The sequence below is a fragment of the Spermophilus citellus genome, assembly GCF_964194105.1.
Source record: "Spermophilus citellus genome assembly, chromosome: 1".
NCBI lineage: Eukaryota > Metazoa > Chordata > Mammalia > Rodentia > Sciuridae > Spermophilus > Spermophilus citellus.
In genome coordinates, this window is record NC_138182.1 from 192,410,982 (window position 1) to 192,426,603 (window position 15,622).

Consider the following 15,622-nt stretch of genomic DNA (forward strand, 5'->3'; position numbering starts at 1 on the left):
AGAACTGATCAGCAAAAGATTAACCTAAGTCTGTATGAGCTCAAAAAACAAAATACAACTTCATGATATGGGAAAGGGCAATAATAAAATAGATATTGAAAAAAGCATCCTGGTTCTGTTGCAGATGTAAGAATAGCCAAACTGGAGCTCTGGATATCAGCTGTTATGGGTTTGAGCCAAATCACCTTCTTTTTGGTCTGTAGAAATCGCTTTAGTTAATCTCTCTGGAATCCAAATCGGCTGCTGTTCTCCCTGTGGAAACACACAAACAGACCCCCGACTCCAGACAATTACTGGGTCAGAACCTTTCCATTGTCCTGTTAGAATATCCTTCCAAAGTACCTTGGGCTTATGTACATTTTTTGGACACATATGCCTTTCGCAGCACTAAGCCCTGATGAATCCAAATTTAAAAAGTTTAGAGTAAAAAGGGTTATTTTAAGTTTATCTTTGGGGAATATATACCCCTTCCCAATTTCTTCTTTTTGTTTTAATAAGTACATTTTAATAGTTTGATGAGCTCTTTCAACTATGCCTTGTCCCTGTGGATTGTATGGGATTCCTGTTATATGAGTAATGCCAAATGTTGAGCAAAATTGTTTAAAAGAGGTAGAAGTATAACCAGGGGCATTATCTGTTTTTAACTGTTTTGGAACGCCCACAGTGGCAAAATTTTGTAAGCAATGAGCTATAACATCTTTAGTTTTTTCTCCAGCATGAAGGGAGCCCATCAAAAATCCAGAAGAAGTATCAACTGTAACATGCAAATATTTTAATTTTCCAAATTCTGGCAAGTGTGTGACGTCCATCTGCCAAATATGGTTAGGTATCAGTCCTCTAGGATTGACTCCAAGATTAACTTGTGGTAAAAAGGTCACACAATTTTGACATTGTTTTATTATTTGTCTAGCTTGTTCCTTAGTTATTTTAAAACGCTTTTGTAAAGTATTAGCATTGACATGGAACTTTTTATGAAAATTTGTAGCTTCTTCTAGTGTAGAGAAAATATGTATGTCATGTGTAGTTTTATCTGCTAAATCATTGCCCAAACTAAGGGCTCCAGGCAATCCTGTATGTGCCCTGATATGTCCTATAAAGAATGGATCTTTTCTGTCCCAGATTAAACTTTGTATAGTGGAAAGCAAAGAGAAAACAGTAGAGGAAGGGGAAATCCTACCAGCATCTTCAAGGGATACTATAGCATTAACTATATACTGACTACCGGAAAATAAATTAAATACAGAATCTTTAAACATCACAAAAGCTTGTAATACTGCATTAAGCTCTACCTTTTGAGCTGATTGTTTGGGTACTAAAAATCTAAAAGTTTGATCAGGTGTAACTATTGCTGCTGTACCATTATTTGACCCATCAGTGAATATATTTGGAGCATTCATGATAGGTGTTTTTCTTGTCATTTTTGGAAAAATTACAGGATGCGATGACCAAAAAGACAATAAAGGATTAGATGGTAAGTGGTTATCAAATGAAACATTAGATTTGCACATGATTATTGCCCAAGTATTTAACTCATTAGCTAACTCATCAATTTGATTCATAGTATATGGAGTAATAATTTTATTGGGAGAAATTCCAAATACTCCCTTTGCTGTTTTTATTCCTTTGAGTATTAATTGTCCTACAGCCTCAGGATACCTAGTAAGAATAGTGTTGGGAGAATAAGATAAATGTATCCATAATAATGGACCTTCTTGCCAAAATACTCCTGTAGGAATATTTTTTGTTGGTAGTACAATAAATAATAAAGGCAAACTTATATCAATTCTATCCAAATGCATATTTTCCATATATGTTTCAATGATTTTTAATGCCTTTCTTGCTTCAGGCGTTAACATTCGGGGTGAATTTGGATCTGATGGACCTTTTAGGATATCAAATAAAGGCATGGTATACCTATTAAGGCCTTATCCAATTTATGTCTCCTAATAACTTTTGAAAGTCGTTAAGTGATTTGAGTTGATCTACTCACATTTGAATTTTTGGTGGACGGACCATGGTTGAGGATAATAAAACTCCTAAATAATTAATTGGAAAATTTAATTGTACTTTATCTATTGCTATCTCTAGATTATAATTTTTTAATAAGTTTGTAAGTGTGGCATAACATTCTAGCAATGTGTTTTTATCTTTGTGTGCTAATAATACATCATCCATATAGTGAAATATTTGTAGTTCAGGATTGATACAGAAGGTTGTATATATCCTTCCGCTAATTGTTGTTTGACCAGGTCATGGGCTGCTTGTATCTTTTCTTTAGTCAGGGCCACTGAGGAACCCATACTGGTCTTTCTGATTTCCAAGTAATTTTTATTGTCTCAGTGGCCCTTTCTGAAAATCCAACCCATATCTGTCTGTTCCTTGATCTATTTGTATTAGTGCTGATAACGCCAAGGTCGCGGGTTCGATTCCAAATGCCGCAGTCTGGCTGGGCACAATTCAGGAGCCACTTGTCAAAAGAAACGAACTTTATTTTTAGAACCCCACACGCCAAACAAAACAGCTCCTCAGGAAAACCTTCAGAGCCCAGCTGCCACCACCGGCTTCCCACAAGCCTTTCTCACAACCACCAGCCTCTCCACCTCCCACAATCCTCCTGCTCTTGAGGCTGATTGGCTGGGTCGCATGGGCGGAGCCAAAAAAGTCCCCCAATGAGCAGCTCCGTGGTCTGAAAGAGCAGGGAAACAGCCCAATGAGCATCACCGCAGGGGAGCCAATCAGCTAGATGTTGCTGGGGCCACTGTGAGCCAATCATCAGCTGGCAGTCTGAAAGTTTGCTGGGGCCCCTTCGGCTCTGGCTGTCAACAGAAAGGTGCTTCATAAAAGGGAAAACGGGCTGAGTTTGTGGCTCAGCAGTAGAGCACTTGCACGTGCGAGTCCCTGGATTCAATCCTCAGCACCACATAAAAATAAAATAAAGATATTGTGTCCACCTAAAGCTAAAAAATAAATATTAAAAAAAAAACAAATATTTTTTAAAAAAGAGAAACATGGTTATTAGACCTATGGTCATTAGGGAGATGCAATTTAACAACAGTGATATATCACTATACACTTGCTGGGGTATTGAAAACAAGCATGTTGAGGAGGAAAAGGTGCAAGGGGCAACTTGAATCCTCATTATTGCTGTTGTTTTTAAAATATTTTAAAATATATATTTTAGTTGTTGATAGATAGACCTTTGTTTTATTTATTTATATGTGGTGCTGAAAATTGAACCCAAGTGCACCACTGCTGAGCCACAGCCCTGCTATTGAGTTTTGTTTTGTTTTTTTTTTTAGAGAGTTTTTAATATTTATTTTTTAGTTATTGGCGGACACAACATCTTTTTGTTTGTATGTGGTGCTGAGGATTGAACCCGGGCTGCACACATGCCAGGCGAGCGCCCTGTTGAGAGCCACAGCCAAAGGGGCCCCAGCAAACTTCCAGCTGCCAGCAAACTTCCAGCTGCCGGCTGATGATTGGCTCACAGCAGCCCCAGCAACATCTAGCTGATTGGCTCTTCTGCGGTGATGTTCATTGGGCTGTTTCCCTGCCCTTCAGACTGCCAGCTGATGATTGGCTCACAGCAGCCCCAGCAACATCTAGCTGATTGGCTCTTCTGCAGTGATGTTCATTGGGCTGTTTCCCTGCCCTTCAGACTGCCAGCTGATGATTGGCTCACAGCGGCCCCAGCAACATCTAGCTGATTGGCTCCTCCACGGAGCTGCTCATTGGGGGACTTCTTTGGCTCCACCCACGTGACCCAGCCAATCAGCCTCAAGAACAGGTGGATTGTGGGAGGTGGTGAGGGTTGTGTGGGGGTGAGAGGCTTGTGGGAAGCCAGTGGTGGCAGTTGGGCTCTGAGGGTTTTTTCCTGAGGAGCTGTTTTGTTTGGCGTTTGTAGTTCTAAAAATAAAGTTAGTTTCTTTTGACAAGTGGCTCCTGAATTGTGCCCAGCCAGACTGCGGCAGCGCCCTACCGCTTGAGCCACATCCCCAGCCCCTTGAGTTTTTTAATTGGTGCAGTTGCTTTGGAAAACTGACAGTACTCCTATACCTAAGCATTTTATGACCCTGAAATTCATTCTGGATGATAAGCCAGGGGAAAATGAGTGCATATGTCCACCAAAGACATGTACAACTAAGTTTATAGAAACTTGATTTATAACAGCTCAAGATAGGAAATGACCTAAGTTTCTATCTAGAGTTAAATGAATAAATATCGAAATGAAATTTAAAAAGGGCTGGACATGTAATTCAGTGGTAGAACACTAGCCTAGCCTGCATGAGACCCTAGATTCCATCCCCAATACTGCAAAATATAACAAAAAATAAATAAAAACTTTGGATTCCTGTGATAACTTTACTAAGTTATGATATATGATATATTATTCTTTTTATATTTATTTAGTTAAGAATAGGGATTTGTACTTTTTTTTTTTGTACTGGGGATTTAAGTTAGGGTCACGATAAATTGAACTTGAACTTGTAACCTCCTATTTCAGCCTACCAAGTAATCTCTCTGCTGGGATTACAGACATGTGCCACTGCACCTGGCCTGATTTGCTAAAATTTCATTGAGAATTTTTGTACTTATGTTCATGAGCTTTATTTCTCTTCAGTGTTTTGTTTTTCTTGTAATATCTTTTGGTGTTAGCATCAGTATAATGCTAGTATCAGTAAACTGTTTGAAAACAATTTTTTTCAGTTTCCTAGAAGAGTTTCTTTTTTAAATGTTTGGTACAATTCACCAGTAAAGTCAGCTGAGCATTTCTTTGTGAGAATGTTTGCAACAAATTCAATTTTTTTATATAAATATGGAACTATTCAGCTTATTTTTTTTTTGATTGAGTGAATTTGGTTGTTATTGTCTTTTAAGGAATTTGTCTGTCTACTTCATTTACATAGTCAAATATATTGGTGTATAAAGTTCTTTATAATATTACTTTAATACCCTTTTAGTATCTTTTTTTATTTTATTTATTTGTATGTGGTGCTGAGAATTGAACCCAGTGCCTCATGCATCTAGGCAAGCGGTCTACCACTGAGCCACAACCCCAGCCCCACCCCTCTCAGCTTTTAGTGTCTTTAGAATCCATGGTGATATCTCTCTTTCCTGATATTGGCGATTTGTGTCTTTTATACCTGGTTAAGTCTGCCTGTAGTTTGATCAATATTGATCTTTTCAAAGAAAGAAAAAATCTTTGTTTTCATTGACTTTATCATGTTTTTGTTTCATTGATTTTTTTTTCCTCTTATTTTTGTTTACTTTGAGACTGATTTGATCTTTTTTTTTTTTTTTTTTTTTTTTTTTTTTTTTTTTGGTTTGCTGAGTCTGAAGCTGAGGTCATCAATTCGAGACCTACCTTTTGTATTATAAACATTCATTGCTTTAGCTGCATCTCACAAATTTGAATATGTTCCATTTTCAATTTGAGTTCAAAATACTTTCCAGTTTCCATTTAGATTTCTTCTTTGACTCATGATTTGTTGTTGTTTGCTTTAAATTTTGTATTATTAGGAATTAAACCAAGTGCTTTGTACATTGTAGGTGGGTGTTTTCCCACTGAACCACATCCCAGCCCAACCTATGAATTATTTAGAAGCATGTTATTTAGTTTCTTAATATGTTTAATAGGTTATGGTGGCCCATGCCTGTTATCCCAGTGACTTGAGAGACTGATGCAAGAGGATTGCAAGTTCAAGGCCAGCCTCAGCAACTTAGCTAGGCTCTGTCTCAAAATAATGAATAAAAAGAGCTGGGGATGTACCTCATAGCTCAGTAGTAAAGTGCTCCTGGTTTTAATTTCCAGAACTGCAAAAAAGAAAAAAAGAAGAAAATAGTTTCTTAATTTTTAAGAAATTTTCCAAGGACTTTTCAGTTAATTTCTAACTTAATTCCAAGAATATACTCACTAAATTGCCGGGTACAGTGGTGCACACCTATAATCCCAGTGACTCGAGAGGCTGAGGTAGGAGGTTCACATGTTCAAAATGTTCTTAGAAATCATCTGGGCATCTTGTTAAAAATGCAGATTTTAATTTAATTAAGTAGATCTGGGGTGCATCTGAAATTCTGCATTCCAAACAAGCTTCCAGGAAATTTTGATGCTACTGGTCTCCAGACACACTTGGAGAAATAAGAACTAAGGGGTCTGATATTCTTTCTCAAACAGGCATCACTGAACAGAAGGTGCCAGGATCACTCACCCTCAATGCCAGAGAATTTAAACAGGGCAAGAATAAGGCAGGTAGTAAAAGTTAAAGACAACTAAATACCAGATAAGTGAAAAAAAAGAATATTGTTCTGACCAGCAAGAGTTCAGGATGCTAAAATAAAGATCTTCTATCTAATTATCTTCTCTGCTTTTCTAGCTTTGGCATTGCATTAGTAAGCCTTTTTTGAATTCATCCTCATTACTTTTTTCTCTCTTCATTTTTTTCTTTTCTATAACTGCAACCATTTATAAAATATTTGAAAATAAATATCTGTTAGATTATACTTTTAGAAATGATGTCATCATATTATCTTCCAACCATCTTTTTTTAAAGATCTGAGAGAATTCAAGGGAACTTGGGTTGGTATGGATACTTATTGCTGTTTTACATGCAGTCTGGCAGAAACAACATCATGTGGCAGATTGCAGATTGGTGTGGTAGAAAGAAACTTCAGAAAAACCTAGTCCTTGTTCCCTATCCTGTTTTTAAAAAAATTCTAAATTTTTCGTCATTTTATAAACTCAATATGATATAAGAGACTGGGCACCTTGATACATGCCTGTCATCCCAGCAGTCTGAGAGACTGAGGCAGGAAGATACAAATTTGAGGCCAGCTTGGGCAATTTAGCAAGACTCTGTCTCAAAGTCAAAAGGACTGGAGATGTTGCTCAGTGGTAAAGCATCACTAGGTTCAATCCCCAGTACTTTAAAAAAAGAAAGAAAAAATACAAATAAGCAAAGAGAAGTCAAAGTAAAATACCTATGATCCCACAGGCCAGAAATAGTGCTGCCAAAAAAAAAAAAAAAAAAAGTGGAATTACAAACTACATATTTTCTAACTTACTTAGAAAATATGTAGTTTGTAATCATAAATTTATTTCTATACCTGCAAAATTAATCCACAATATACTTTTTATTATTATTATAAACCCTGTTATTGAATATTTAATTGGATAGTAATTGTACAATGTTATAAACATGACAGGATGATCCATTCTTATAGCCAAGTCTTTTTTTTTTTTTTTTTTTTTTTAAAGAGAGAGTAGGGAGAGAGAGAGAGAGAGAGAGAGAGAGAATTTTCAGTATTTATTTTTTTTTTAGTTTTCGGCAGACACAACATCTTTGTTTGTATGTGGTGCTGAGGATCGAACCCGGGCCGCACGCATGCCAGGCGAGCACGCTACCGCTTGAGCCACATCCCCAGCCCATAGCCAAGTCTTTATACATATTGTTATTTCCTTGGGGAAGCCAGTGAAAGTATGAGATCAAAGGGTATGCATATTGTTGAGACTCTAATCTCCCCATCCTCAAGAGTTTTTATGTGTGTGTATTTTTATTTTTATTTTATTTATTTATTTTTGCAGTACTAGGGATTGAGTCCAGAGGCACTCTACCACTGAGCTACCTACATTCCTGAACCTTTTTGAGACAGGGTCTTATTAAATTTCCAGGGCTAGCCTCGAATTTATACTCCTCCAGCTTCAGCCTCCTGAGTCACTGGGATTATAGGTGTGCACCAGTGCACCTGGCTTCCATCTTCTGGTTTTAAACCTTGAACATGGGGGCTGGGTTTATGGCTCACTGGCCTAGCATGTGTGGGGCACTGGGTTCGATCCTCAGCACCACATAAAAATAAAAAATAAAGGCATTGTGTCCAAACATGAAATATTAAATTAAAAAAATTAAACCTTGAACATGAAGATTGGAGGAATAAGTGGAAATCTTCTCATTTCAGGGTTTATGTTTAAAGAAGGAGGTCTCTTTCTGTGACACTAATATCACTCAGGTCCTGAAAGAAGATTATAACCAGAGGCCTCTGATCAGTGATTTTTCCAAGGTGAGTTTGGTTATATTCATCATTTATGTGTGTATGTGGGGGTGTGTTTGTACAGGTTTCTTTTTTTTCCTTATGCATGCTTGGCAAGCACACTACCACTGAGTTGTATCGTCAGCCTTTTCCTGTATTTTAGTGAGTTGCTTTGGATTTTAATCTTTTTCTTCTGTTTTCAGAAGATGACAGGTATAATTTTACATGGTCACAAAGTACTCTTTGTTAACTTGAAGGTATGTGCAGGTAGAGCTTAGTCTTATGCCTTTCCAGAGAGAAAGTATTTCTTATTTATCTAGGAAAATCCAGAACAGTGGGGAAAGTATGATACTTTTTATCTTTTTTTTTAATTCTAATTTGTTATATATGACAGTAGAACGCATTACAATTCACATTATACATATAGAGCACAATTTTTCATATCTCTGGTTGTACTCAAAGTAGAGTCACACCATTCATGTCTTTATACGTGTACTTAGGGTAATGATGTCCATCTCATTTCACCATCTTTCCTATCCCCATTCCCCCTCCCTTTCACTCCCTCCCTTTTGCTCTATCTAGAGTTCATCTAATCGTCCCATGCTCCCCCCCACACTTTTTATCTTCTCATTGTTAAAAATCTTTTAAAAAATTATATTAATAATACTTGGCCAATTCTGAAAAAGTAGAAAATGGAGAAACTTGTTCTAAACATTATCAATCAGAATAGTTATTATGTGGTGTATGTTCCCATAGATTTTTTTTCAGTATAATTACACAAATAACAAATACATTTTTTGTTTTTCTACAAAAATTTCTTATGCTATTTTATAATCTATTGGGCTTTCATCCCCAATTTTATATTACATAATGGGACTAAAGATATAGATCAGTGGTAGAGCACTTATCTAGCATGCAGTACGGGTTTGATCCCAGTGCTGCCTAAAAAGAAAAAAATTACGTTAGGAACATCTTTTCATGTCCACAAAACAGTTTTATTTCATCATTTTTTCATCCTCAGCCATTTTGGATTTTTGGTTTGGTTTTGTTTTTAAGACATGATTCCACTAAATTGTTAAGGGTTTTGCTAAGTTGCTGACATTGGCCTGTAACCTTCTATCCTACCCTCAGCGTCCCAAGTAACTGGGATTACAGGCATATACCACCCATACCAATCCTTTTATCATTTTGAATAGCATACATTATTTAATGTTTTGGCTGATTATAATTTATTCATAAGTTTCATCTTGTGGGATATTTAGCTTTATTTAGTTTTATAATTTTTCCTTATAAATGAAGTGTGTGTTTTGTAAAGAAATCTAAAACTTCATACACATCCTTCATTAGTTCCTTGGTATCAGTTCTTAGAAATAAAATTATAAGTACAGTTACACACGTCTATAATTCCAATGAGTTGGGAGGCTGAGGCAGGAGGATCAGCAACTTAGCAAGGCCCTAAGGAACTAAGTGAGACCTTGTCCCAAAATAAAATACAAAGGGCTGGGGATGTAGCTCAGTGGTTAAGCCCATCTGGGTTTAATTCCCTAGACCAAAAAAAAAAAGAAAAGGAATTGCTGCATATACATGTTATAGAGACCATTGATTTTTAAAGCTTTGGGGTTTTAAGAATCTTTTGAAAGGAGGACAATATATGGGTCTTTGATCTCAGGCTTGGTTGGGGAATACTTGCTGTTATTTCAGCTTTTGGGTATTTCTAGGTATGTGTGCTGCCAGTCATGTCAGGGAGACCAGGATCTGAAGTACATCAACCCAGAAACAGTAAGCAGATTTCTGGAGATGGTAACTGGTTGGTTACATAAGCTACCATCTGGTCCATTCTGTTACTAAAATCCCATTTCCATTTGTATTTCTTTCATTGTGTTCATTCACATAGGCTCCTTATTCAATTGAAACTGTATTAAAGTACTCCCTTTTTTGTCCATTTTTCTGATTTTTTTGTTTTAAACAAATGATGCATAAGTATTTTTAAAAAACAGGAAGGAAGGAGGGAGGGATGCAAACACAAAAAGGAAAAAAACACCACTTACCTAGGGTCTCAGATAAAGTAAACATAAACCTTGTCTTTACATATTATAATCCCTTTTATACCTATTAGGATAATTATTAATAGTGTTCTCTTCCCTCCCACCCCCACCCCCAGTACTAGAAATTGAATCCAGTGGTGATCTACTATGAGCTGTATCCCCAGCCCTTTTTTAAATTTTATACTTTGAGATACAGTCTCACTAAGCTGCCAGGCTGCCCTCGAACATGTGATCCTCTTGCCACAGCCTACTGAGTAGCTGAGATTTCAGGTGTGGGCCACTGTACCCAGCTCATGTTCTCTTTTATTCTCAGAAGTTTCCCAGTATGTGCAATAATTATGTGGTCCCTTGACTCATAGTCTTACCAGCAAAGATATAACCACTAGAGATATTTTCTAGATTTAATAATAGTATATTTTATAAAAATGGGAATTATGCCAGGCATGATGGCACGTGTCTATAGATCCCACCTACTTGGGAGATTAGGGCAGGAGGATCACAAGTTCAAGGCCAGCCTGGGCAACTTAGTGGGACCCTATCTCAATATAAAATTTTAAAAGGGTTGGGTGGTCTAGCTCAATGGTAAGTTCTGGCCTACTATGCACAAACCCCTGGATTTGATTCCAGTACCCCCCCCCCCCAAGAAAAAAGTGTTGGAATTAGAAAGACATCATAATTGTCTCTTTCTTTTCTTTTGAATCTGGGGATTTGGGGTGCTCTACAACTGAGATACATCCCTATGCCTTTTTTTTTTTTTAAGAATTTTTTTAATATTTATTTTTTAGTTTTCAGCAGGCACAACATCTTTGTTTATACGTGGTGCTGAGGATCGAACCCAGGCCACACGCATGCCAGGCGAGCGCGCTACCGCTTGAGCCACATCCCCAGCCCCTGTGCCTTTTTATTTTTTATTTTTGAGACAGGGTTGCTCAGTTGCTGAGGCTGCCCTCAAATTTGTGATCCTCAAGCCTCAGCCTTCCAAATTGTTGGGATGCCACCACACCTGGCATATACAAATTTCTATATCAATAAAAAGATATATATAGTATCATTTTAACTGCCATATAATATTCTGCTGTATGACATGTATAACTTACTTAACCAACCCCTTATTAAATATTTTTTAAAATATTTATTTTTTAGTGGTAGTTGAATACAATACCTTTATTTTATTTATTTATATGTGAAGTTGAGGATCGAACCCAGGGCCTCATACATGCTAGGCAAGCGCTCTACCAGTGAGCCATAACCTCAGCCCCTTATTGAGTATTTAACTTATTTCTAATATTTTGATAATGTAAAACAATGTTGTATTGAATATCAAATTGTGCCTACATCTTTGTGTATTTTTCTATTTACTTAAGATGTTAGAAGCCAATCATAGTGCACATCTGTAATCCCATCTACTCAAGAGACTTGGTCAGAAGCATCACAAATTTGAGGCCAGCCTGGGCAACTCAGCTACTCCCTATTTCAAAATAGGAGTTGGGGATGAAGCCTAGTAGTAGAACACCCCAGATTCAAATCCCTCCCCCTTCAAAAAAAAATGTTGGAAGAGAAATTTTTATTCACAGTGTTCTCTCCATTGTGAACCAATTTATACCTCTATAAGTAGCTTAAGTTTCTACCTCTAAGTATGAATTCTTTTTTTTTCTATGTCTGAAAGACTTGCTTTTTTTTTCTTCTTCTTTCTTTTTTCCCTTCTTTTTTTTCAGGGCCAAGGACCAAATCCAGGACCATGCATATGCTAGGCAAGCAGTCTGCCTCTGGTTAAATCCCCAATCCGAAGGCTTGCTTTTGAAATTTTTATTTACTGAGGATTGAACCCAGGGCCTTATGCAAGCATTTTTTTTTTTTTTAAATAATGGCAGGTGGGGAATTTTTTTCCCCATATCTTGTAAAACTGGTATCTCTAGCTGCTAACTCTGCTACTGTAGAAGTCTTTTGAAATTTCCTAAGAAGCTAATTCCAGCTATTCCTACCTCTAAATGGGTAGCTGCAGTAAGGTCTTCCTTGGTGTCCTGGCAATACTAGCCATTTTAGAGCCTTACAAATGCCACTTCCATTTCATAATCTTTTTTTTTTTTTTTAAGAGAGAGAGAGAATTTTTTTAAAAATATTTATTTTTTAGTTTTCGGCGGACACAACATCTTTGTATGTGGTGCTGAGGATCCAACCTGGGCCGCACGCATGCCAGGCGAGCGCGCTACCGCTTGGGCCACATCCCCAGCCCCCATTTCATAATCTTATGTGGGGTTAGGCTAAACCATGGCCACATTGCACATATGGGTTGACTCTGGACTGTTTGATTATAGTGGAATCCTGAGTGACTAATGGGAGCGTGCACATAAGGAGCAATGTGATTGACACTTCTCTGTCAGAGGGCAATGAGCAGGGTATTCAATCATTGTTTCTGTGTAGGTGGCTGCCTTACTGTCTGGAAAATTCCAAGATCTGATTGAGAAGTTTTATATCATTGATTGCCGCTATCCATATGAGTACCTGGGAGGACACATCCAGGTAAGGTTACATTGTGAACATTAGCAGAGATAGGCTAGATATGGGACTTAATTTCTTTCTTTCTTTCTTTTTTTTTTTGGGAGGGGGGAATTAAATGCAGGGGTGCTTAACCACTGAACCATATCCTCATCCTTTTTTATTTTTATTTATTTTAATATTTTTTTAGATGTTGATTAATCTTTATTTTATTCATTTATTTATATGTAGTGCTGAGAATTGAACCCAGTGCCTCATACATGTAGGCAAGCACTTTACCACTGAGCTACAACCCCAGCCCTAATTTTTCTTGAGACAGGGTCTCTAAGTTGCTTGGGGCCTTACTAAGGTGCTGAGGCTGGCCTCAAACTTGTGATCCTCCTGTCTCAGCCTTCCAAGTCACTGGGATTACAGGAGTGCATCACTGTACCTGGCAAAGATGGGACTTTCTTGAAAGGAGTCTGTGGATAAAGAGTCCTGTGAAGTTTAAAACCAAAGCAGAGGGCTGGGGATGTGGCTCAAGCGGTAGCGCGCTCGCCTGGTATGCATGCGGCCCGGGTTCGATCCTCAGCACCACATACCAACAAAGATGTTGTGTCCGCCAAGAACTAAAAAATAAATATTAAAAATTCTCTCTCCTCTCTCCTCTCTCACTCTCTCTTTAAAAACAAAACAAAACAAAACAAAACAAAAAACAAAGCAGAGATTATAGATTTGGAACACTTCCAGGCTGAAATTCTCATTCCTATTTTAATTCTGTATACCTTGAACAACTTACTTTTCTTTTCCCTTCTCAACCGATCTCTTCTATCCACAGACTGAACACTGTGTATGGACATTCCTTGCAATGATCCCTACACTCCAGGTGATTCAGTTCTATGCGTATTTATTGAGAATCTACTACATACCAAGTTCTAAGCCAAGCCCTGGAGTAGATACAGAGATACACAAAGGTCCGTATTTGAAAGTTCTTTTTGTCTACTTTTTTCTGACCTAAGTGTCCCAGGATGCTATACTAGTCATTTCTAGTATTGATACTTTACACAGGCTCTGGAGGGAATACTAATTAAAATTCCTCCTTGGGCTGGGGATGTGGCTCAAGCGGTAGCGCACTTGCCTGGCATGCATGCGGCCCGGGTTCGATCCTCAGCACCACATACAAACAAAGATGTTGTGTCTGCCAAAAACTAAAAGATAAATATTAAAAAAAAAAACTCTCTCTCTTTCTCTCTCTTTAAAAAAAAAAAAAAATTCCTCCTCTACAGGGGAGCCTTAAACTTATATAGTCAGAAAGAACTATATAACTTCTTCCTGAAGAAAACCATTGTCCCCTTGGACATCCAGAAAAGAATAATCATCGTGTTTCACTGTGAATTCTCCTCAGAGAGGGGCCCCAGAATGCGAGTGTCTACATGGGATAAGGTGGGCAATAGAAATGGATTTTTTTTCCCCTAATAATGGGAATTGAACCCAGGGGTGCTCTACTGAGCTATATCCCCAACCCTATTTATTTATTTATTTATTTATTTATTTATGAAATAGGGTATCACTTGAGTCATGCCATCATGCCCTGAATTTGTGATCCTCCTGCCTCTCCCTCCTGAGTCCCTGAGATTATAGGCATGTTCCATGGCATCCATGTAAAAATGGATGGATCTTGAGGTGGACGTCTCACACCAGTTTAGATGGAGATTGACTGGATGCTCTCCAATACAATTTAAAGAATGTTAGGAAGGTTGAAAATCAAATATGGAACAAGCCAGTCACAATGGTACACTCCTATAATCGAAGCTGTTTGAAAGGCTGAGGCAGGAATATCTCAAGTTCAAGGCCAGCCTTGGCAACTTAGCAAGACCCTGTCTCAAAATAAAAAATAAAAAGAACTTGGGATATAGCCCAATTGTAGAGCTCTGGATTCAGTCCCTAGTGCCACAAAAGAAAAGCAATACAGGGAAAAGGATTGAAAATGAGGCCCCAGAAGAGGAAAGGAAGAAGAGGGGTGATATTTGGACCGTGTTTTTTCAAACACAGAAGGTTTCACTTTGTGTGTGTGTGGTGTTGGGGATTGAACCCATGGTTATATACATGCCCAGGGGATTCTGACCTTGCTTCTTTCCAACCTACCCACCCCTACAATCTCTTGATTTTTTCCTAAAGGTGCCGCTCTCTGAGAGAAGAAGACAGAGCTCTGAACCAGTATCCTACCTTGTACTACCCAGAGCTATATATTCTCAAAGGCGGCTACAGAGACTTCTTTCCAGAATATGTGGTAAAGGGTAGGGCACAGGGTGGAAGGCAGACTAAGGGAAGTTAGCTCTAGCATGCAACACACAGAGGCTGCAAAGCCTCTGAGAAAAAACTTCTGTTTCTTTTTAGTCATAGCCAGCAGCAGTATCTCTGTTATACTTAGTAGACAGAGTTCAGGAATCTGGGGAATCCCTTACTCTATTCTCTGCCTTTCAGGAGCTGTGTGAACCCGAGAGCTACTGCCCTATGCATCACCAGGACCACCAGGCTGAGCTGCTGAGGTGTCAAAGCCAGAGCAAAGCTCAGGAAGGAAAGTGGCAACTGAAGGAACAGATTGCTCTCCTATTGAAGGACATGGACCTGTGATAGTGGATGAAGAAGTGGCAGCAAGCTGGGTGCGGGGGCACGTGCCTGTATTCCCAGTGGCTCAGGAGGCTGAGTCAGGAGGATAATGAGTTCAAAGCCAGCCTCAGCAAAAAGCAAGGCACTAAACAACTCAGTGAGATCCTGTCTCTAAATAAAATACAGAAAAAGGCTGAGGATATTGGAAAAGAAAGAAAGAAAAAGAAATGGCAGTGAGCCTTTTGTGGTGGCACACACCTGTAATCCCAGTAACTTGGGAGGAGGAGGCAAGAGGATTGCGAGTTCAAAGCCAGCCTCAACTTAGCAAGGACCTAAGCCATTTAGTGAAACCCTGCCTCAAAAATTAAAAAGCTGGGGATTTAGCTTAGTGGTAATGTGCCCCTGAGTTCAATCCCCAATACCAAAAAAAATGGCAGTGGGCTGGGGATGTGGCTCAAGCGGTAGCC

General features: G+C 38.3%; 1 protein-coding gene across 1 annotated transcript in view; it reads left to right on the forward strand.

Annotated features, from left to right (window-relative positions):
- The window catches only part of CDC25C (cell division cycle 25C), a gene marked incomplete at both ends in the record, with an annotated part of 28,006 nt that extends 12,827 nt beyond the window's left edge, over positions 1 to 15,179 (forward strand). Inside the window, 7 exon segments of the mRNA XM_081309601.1 lie at positions 7,954 to 8,055; positions 9,744 to 9,772; positions 9,774 to 9,804; positions 12,492 to 12,590; positions 13,833 to 13,972; positions 14,724 to 14,835; positions 15,030 to 15,179. Coding sequence (XP_081165727.1) covers positions 7,954 to 8,055; positions 9,744 to 9,772; positions 9,774 to 9,804; positions 12,492 to 12,590; positions 13,833 to 13,972; positions 14,724 to 14,835; positions 15,030 to 15,179 — 663 coding nt within the window.
- Positions 15,180 to 15,622: the final 443 nt, after the last annotated feature.